Source organism: Euphorbia lathyris, chromosome 7 (genome assembly GCF_963576675.1).
Source record: "Euphorbia lathyris chromosome 7, ddEupLath1.1, whole genome shotgun sequence".
NCBI lineage: Eukaryota > Viridiplantae > Streptophyta > Magnoliopsida > Malpighiales > Euphorbiaceae > Euphorbia > Euphorbia lathyris.
The window spans coordinates 61,088,241-61,096,073 of NC_088916.1; the positions used below are offsets into that span (position 1 = coordinate 61,088,241).

General features: G+C 31.8%; 1 protein-coding gene across 1 annotated transcript; it reads right to left on the bottom strand.

Annotated features, from left to right (window-relative positions):
- Nucleotides 1-724: 724 nt before the first annotated feature.
- On the bottom strand, nt 725-1,501 carry LOC136234806 (auxin-responsive protein SAUR50-like). Its single transcript, XM_066024289.1, has one exon. The coding sequence runs from the start codon at nt 1,401-1,403 to the stop codon at nt 1,083-1,085; it is 321 nt and encodes a 106-aa protein (XP_065880361.1). The 5' UTR covers nt 1,404-1,501; the 3' UTR covers nt 725-1,082.
- Between the last annotated feature and the right edge of the window lie 6,332 nt (nt 1,502-7,833).

Sequence of the window (7,833 nt, forward strand, 5' to 3'; positions counted from 1 at the left end):
AACATTTATTTTATCATAATATTTTTTAAAAAATTAATTAATTGTAAATATAAATAGTATTACCTCACATATATATAATAAAATTTGAAACACTTAAAATTTAAATATTAAATAAAAATAAAATTAACTGAGTTTTATTATTGTTGTTACCATTATTATTATTGCATGCAGCTTTGTGGAAGTGTTTATGGAGAAGAAGAAAAAAGAAATATGAAAGAGTACTGAAAGTTGTACTGAACAAGCAGCATTGAGCCATTTGTCAAACCAAAAATGCCTCTACAACTATATATTATATTAATCCCTCAACTATTTTTTTTTTTTTCGAAAAGCCCTCAACTATTTTTTTATATTTATATCTTTTTTTTTAATGTAGTTGGATATGGAGTGGTGCAATTTTTTAAATTCTTCCAATAATTTATTATATCACGTCAATCATACAAAATTAAAAATTCAGTTTCATATATGAATAATTCATTTTTCCAAAAGCATATAACAGTCATCAAAACATAAATAACAAACTGAAACGAAAATGAACACGAAACGAAACATTATTGAAAAAGATATCATATTAGATAGAATATAATGGACTAGGCAAGTAAGCTAGTTGGGATCTGGTTAGTTCATTTCTGACATAACATTCTGGTTATATGTCCGTTACATAGACAAAGATAATACAGTTATAACGGCATAAACTGAATCATAGGATAGGAAAAACCTAAACATATCAGAAAAACAATAGTAATATTTAATTTAATTTCTCCTAAATTGGTGATGGTGTTAATTAACCAAAACCCCATACCAAAAGTTACAACTTTTTCAAGGATTTAATTACAATCTCTCTAAAATTAATTATATAAAAAAAAAACCCAGACATATATGGGTTTCTCTTTTTCTCTCTTGGGTTAAAGTCAATTTTTTTTCTTTATCAAAAAAGAAAAAAACCCAAAGAAAGAATTACCAAAAAGGGAAGAACTTTAACCATGAGAGAAGCAACTAAGCAGCTTCTTCATCAACAGTATCAAATTTTCCCCCAAATCATACATAAAACCCTAAATTGAAATCAGTAATTTCTTCTTTCTTCTTCATCTGAGCATGGAAGTTAGAGACTGAAAAGCTTGTTCTTCACAAGGAATAGTAAGACCCATATCATGATCAAATCCAAACTCATCTTCAGCTTGTTGAAGCAAGTTCTGAAACTCAGGTCTACCCAAGAAAGAAATAGGAATGATGTACCTGCTTCTATTTTCACCAACATATACAACAAAATGACCTTTTGGTACATCTAAAGGGAGACCATCAGGATCTTGATAACCCTGTTTATTCTTACCTAAACTTGAACATCTCTTCATAATCTGTTTAATCACTGCAGTTTGAGAAAGTTTGCTTGTTTTCCTGATTGCCATTTTGATAAAGGTTTGAGCTTTGAAAGGAAAACAGAAAAAAGCGAACAACTTTGGTTTGGGAGAGTAGTTAAAAGGGTGGGTGTGAAAAGGAGGAGGGGGATTGGAGGGGTATTTATGGGGAATGGAAGGTAGAGAGAGAGAGAGAAGGGGCATGTGGGGTTGTGGGGGCAAATAGACAGAAAATAGGTGTGTTTGGGGGTCCGTGTGAGAGAGGTTGAAGGACAAGAAGGGTGCCCCAAACGCTTCTTAACCATTGGGTTTACACCTCCATTGTTGCTCTCTAAGGACACTAAGGGTCCCTCTTTTCCTCTCTTGTGTTTTTAGTTTTTCTTTTCCAAAAAGATCCTTTTGCCTTATTTTTACAGGATAAAAATAAGATTCAATAACTCACCCCTAGATTTTTTTTTTTGAGCGGATTGTCATTCACCACCCCCAAATTACTTATCACCGTCTTCGTAAATACGTTTTTACCCTTGTTACTAATTTTTACCAAAATTTCTCATCCTCTTTCTAATCTCTTCAAATATCACAAACCCCCACGGGAATCATGATGGAAAACTACAGCAAAGGAAAATGGTCGATTCATAGAAAGATACGTTTTTTTTGCAAACATGTTCATCGAAAATACGAGTTCCGTCTTCGAATTTGGAGACGGAACTCAAGTTCCGCCTGCCCAAAGGGTAGGCGGATGAACTTTCCACTTGCCCTTTGGGCAGGCGGAATTTTTGTCCGCCCCTTTTACGGGGAGGCCGAAATTGAATTTTTCTTCTATATTTTGGTTGGCCTCCTTTTAGAGGGACTCGAAATTGGGAAAAAGTCTATACCAAGTTACTGAAGTGTCTGATTATTGTTTTGACGTTAAATTTGTATTTATTTATCGTTAATTGATGTAAGTAGTGAAATTGATAGTAAATAAGAACGTAAATCAATTAGACAAAATAGTAATCGAATTAGAGTAAATAATAATGGAAATGCTTAGGGTTTAGGAACGAATTTCAATTAGAGTAAATAACAACAAATTTCGATTTGTTTGTCATTTTTTAGACTTTTGACATAAGAGGTAGTTTCGGACAGCGGTAGACTACCAAACGTGGTGTCACTGCCTCTGCTTGGAGGAGCCGAGACGCACAGAGGCTGCAAGAGGCATAGAGTCAAAAGCTTATGTTTTCCTCCGTGTTTGTGCGACGCAATAACCATGTTGAATTGCAACGTTTTTTGCCACTCAATAGCTTATGAACTTGTTAGGAAATTATCTCTGTAATGAAACGGGTACTGTAATCGATCCCGTCACCAACTCAATCTTCTAATGGCACTTAAAAATAAATGAAATTCATAAAAATTGTTTAAAATGTACTTCAAACGTGTTTTATAGTCAAAATAATCGATAAACGGGTCAAATTTGCCTATCCAAAGGGTCATGCGGGTTTTTTTAATGGCCAAGCGGTTTCCGTAACCGTCTAGGAAAAAAAGAGTTAAAAACAATTTTTTTTTTCAAAATTTTACCTCATCTTCGAAATCGTCCATTTTCGGAGTTCTCATATCTTTTTTTTTTAGAATTTCAGTTTTGCTCGGGATAGTGAAAGAATTTTCGGTTTTTTTATCCAAAAAGGGCACAATTATCAAAATGGGGGCGGTGAATAGCAATAACCTTTTTTTTTATCCTCGGAGTGTTGACTATATCACAACCGATGTAGATAGTTGCAAAGTCCGGAATTCATATTTTGGGGGTTGATTATAATCTTATGGTTCTGAAGTTATTTTCTAATAATTCGGTCCATCAGGACGCGGCATTTTTTTTGTTTTCAGCAATCTAAAACTCTGTGTTTTGATATTTTGAAAGCTAAAAAATTAAAAGTATTCGGTCTAAAAATGATAAACATCTATAATCTTTTATAAGTCTAATGCTAATATCTTAAAAAATTATACTATTTTTTTAAGTTTTAAATTTCTCAAAATTTTCATAAATTTAAATTTAATGAAATTTTTTGTTTTTTCTAGTTTCAAAAGATTCATAAACTTTTCCATTAAAGCATAAAAATCAAACTAACTCATATATTTTGAAATATTGAAATTATAATACAAAATATTAATATAAATCAATATTAGAGGACTATAAAGAAGTGGCACCATACTACTAAAGGATGTAGTTGGTGACTAGAGGCCGGAGCACCCAAGCCTTAGGTTGGCTCCGCCCCTAAATATAGAGATCTAAATTTTATTTCATTAGTTTTAGGGAGGCTCAAGCTAAAATGTCTCTTTCGTATAGGTAGGGGAAAAAAAGCTCATGGCTTAATCTGGTTCACAAAATATATTATTTTAATTAAATCGAAATCACTTTTTGTAATATGGATATAGAAGGGATATAGAATGTAATATTGAAATAGGGACAACAGATTTTCTTCCGTAATTTGTACACCCGATGCATGAAGAAACACCCAGCAAATTTCCTAGCTACATAAGTTGAATTCCTCCTTGATTAAACTGCAAGACTTGAAAATGAGTGATGTTGTTGGCCTGGTTTAATATGGAAATAGTGAAATATCTTGGCAGAATTCATGAACTTTGAATTCAGAAACCAAGCCACAAGGCTTCTATTTGGTGTATTTTTCATATTTTTCTTTTTCCAAGTTTGTTTGTCCCCTCTTTTGGGTTTGTTTGACACTTTCTCCCATTTCCTTGTTCCACCATTCACAATTCCAACGAAAATTCTCAATCATATTCTTCTTATTTCACTACTAATTTAGTTAAACAATTGATTACTATATGTCACTCGAAGACATCAAGTTGATCAAAATTGATAAGATGGATATTTGGAAAATTCAAGTGAAACGAGGTTCAAAGTGAAGCAATGAAGGAGCATTGGAGGAGAAAAATCGAGCAGCCGATTTCTGCTAAGCTTAGGCACACTTTATTTCAGATTAAGCTTAAAATTAAACATTGGACAATTTGGTTCGCATGTTTTTATTTGCTCTTGATGATAGGTATGTAATAGATACTAATTATTTTTTCTGCTACTAATTATTTATCTTATTTTTAGAATTAAAAGATAAAAAGTAGTTTAAAAAAATAAAAACAAGCTGACATATAATTTTCAACTTTAACTAAGGGATGAGCACGTGGTTTTCATATTGGTTTGATGATCAATGTGTCCTTACATAAAGTGGTGGTGTGCATGATTCAAATGTATGAGATAGGAATGAATTGAAATGCTTCATGTTAGGCCTTAAATAGTTTATTTTGTATCACTTTCTTCATATCCGGTTCTATTGATCACAGCAATACAAAACCCAACCTTAAGTGTAATGTAATATATTAAAGGAGTGTTTGTTTCAGCTTTTCGAAACAAAATTTAGTATTTCACTTTAAACTGTATAAAATATAGTGTTTTATTAACTTTATACAACTGCTAACAACAACCGAACTAAACAGGCCAGGCCACAAAAATGTGGTAGCTTTATAATTTTTATTTGACATAACACTCATTTTAACTCCTAAACTAAAACTTCAAAAATAATTAGGATCTTAAACTATTAAAATCATTAATTAAGTCTCTGAACTAATCAAAAATCATTAATTGAATCCTTATGATATCTTAAAATTAGAAATTATGACTATTTGATATTGACTGTAATGATCTCTGTGTTGGAGATTTGTGAAAGAGAGTCTGAAACTATTCAATCGAATGATTTTCGATAAAGACTCAACTGATAATTTTTACTTATGATGATAATTTAATTGCTGATTTTTACTTAATTCAGGAATCTGATTGATAATTTTGATAGTTTATAATTGACCTAAATTTTAGTTTAGAGATGGCTATTATGTTTTTTGTTTTGTAAGTAGATTTATTTAGAGGAAAAGTAATTTAATTAGATGAAGTATAGAAAAAAGTGTACCGGCAAATGGTGCAGCTAGTTGTAGCAGTTAATTACGTTTCAGTTGAAGGAAGTAGTTGTGCTTGTGATTCTGTGGGAAGTGGATGTGGTCACACCACATTCACATGCTACTTTTATTTTTTTACTATAAATATGAAATATTCATTTACTGTCTGTTTCTACTGTTCCATGCCTACTTTTCTTCTAACTTAATTATTTACATTCACCATTATTTACATTTACTGTCTGCTTCACCTCCTAATTGCGTCAATGCTTTATTATTATTATTATTATTATTATTTTGTTGTTGTGTTAGAAATGAGTAAACTAAGTAATCATATTTATGAAAATTGATTTGTGTTGTTATATCAATATTTATGATGGAAATTTACAAAACTAGGACTTTTTTAAATCTATTTCAACATATACTACCAAAGTAGACACTTTCAACCCTTATACCCAAAATATGTTTAGATTCTTCAACTTTATATTTCCACAACTTTCCAAATCGTTGAATTCTAGATTTATTTTCATCAATGATGCCAAATACGATCCAAATGGGAATCATATTGGGATTGATTTGAACAGTATTGAGTCTGACGAAACTGCATCTGCTGAATATTATAAGTCCTCCGGAAGTTTTGTGCTGATGATTATGGATACGGGACGGAATGTTCACGCTTGGATTGATTTTGATGGGAGTGAATTTGAAATTAATGGGACTGTTGGGAGTGATTTTGAAATTAATTTGATTTTGGGGCTCACATTTTATGATATGGGTTCGTATTTCATAAAATGCGAACCCCCAATAAGTTCTCATTTCATAAAATGCGAACTCATATCATAATTTGCAAACCACTAAATGTACTTTAAACGTTCAAAATTACTTAGGTTCTCGTTTCATAAAATGCTAACTCATATCAAAAATTTTGAACTATTAAATTTACTTTAAACATTCAAAATTACACGGAAGATGAGTTGAAGAAGAACATAAAATTGTTTTTCATTGTGCATATTTTTTGTTTCTGTTTTCTTCGTTGTTCTTAGATTAAAATATGGTCATTTAGAGGGTTGTTTGCTCTTCTTTAATTTAAATTGTTTACTAGATTGGGAAGAACATGAATTGAAAAAGAAAATGACGGGTTTGTAAGGTTTTTTTTTTAAAAGATATATTGGAAGAATCTAGTTTGATAGCATATGTCTAAATGAATTTAAAAATGTAAATGGACTTCTCCATTAGGTCAATTTTATAAATTACCCAATTTATGAGGTATCTTCTATCATGCGTCCGACATGACTCCCTGAATACATTCTGACGATAAAGGTCTAAAATGCCCTTGGACTTGGCCCATTTATCAAAAGTGGATCTGGGAGTCTATGACCCGCTTGGGTGCTTCTGAGTCACGGGTTTAGTTTGAGGCCTGGTTTATCTTAAGTCAGACTTATCTCAATTTTAGACTTATCTCAATTTTTCTTTTATAAAAAAATTTAGAGTATTCCGAGAATAATACACCTAATATTGAATCAAATAATATCACACAATGTTCAAAACCAAGACCGTTTGGATCGTCTAAGCGCTCGAAATTGAGAATTCACCACAATTTTCTCTGATTAGTCCCTCTTTGAATTTTTTGCCCCTAGAAAAATATTTGAGGCGTTGCCTAATCGACAATGAACAAACACGTTTTTTATTATCATTTTTTTTGCTTTATTATAATTAACTTGTAAACACTGTTGCATGTTCTTCGTGAATTGTGCTTATTATTTTCAAGACTTAATGCATCACCAGCTCCCTGAACTTGTCCATAATAGTAGATTGGCTCCCTGAACTTTGCAAGTGTCTCACCAGCTCCCTAAACTTGCTTATTTCGTATCACCAGCTCCCTAAACTTGTCCATAGAAATTGATAAGCTCCCTGAACTTTGCAAGTGTCTCACTAGCTCCTTAAACTTGTTTATTCTGTAACAACTAAATACAAAAACTATAATACTAACTCGGATTAAGGTGCAAAAATACCCCTAACGTTTTGGGTCAGGAGTAATTTTACATCTAACGTCTAAAATGGTGTAATTTTACCCCTAACGTTGAAAGGCAAGAGCAATTTTACCCCTAACATTGATAAATTGGGTTAATTTGAGAAATAATTCATCAAACTGTCTTCTCGGTCATGAATCTTGTCATCTACACACGTGCATCATTTTATCAGTAACAAATCACAAACATATGTTGGAATGTGAAAAAAATAAAAAAAATATATATATATTGGCTTTTGTACGAATGTTTAAAGTAATGTTAGGGGTAAAATTGAACCATTTTAGACGTTAGGGGTAAAATTACTCATGATCCAAAACGTTAGGAGTATTTTTGCACCTTAATCTGAGTTAGTATTATGATTTTTGTATTTAGTTGTTACGGAATAATCAAGTTTAGAGAGCTGATGAGACATTTGCAAAGTTCAGGGAGCTAATAAATTTTTATGGACAAGTTTAGGGAGCTAACGATACGAAATAAGCAAGTTTAGGGAGCTGGTAGGTCACTTGCAAAGTTCAGGGAGT

Coding starts and splice junctions, on each gene's coding strand:
- LOC136234806 (XM_066024289.1), bottom strand. CDS start 1,403: ATGGCAATCAGGAAAACAAGCAAACTTTCTCAAACTGCAGTGATTAAA.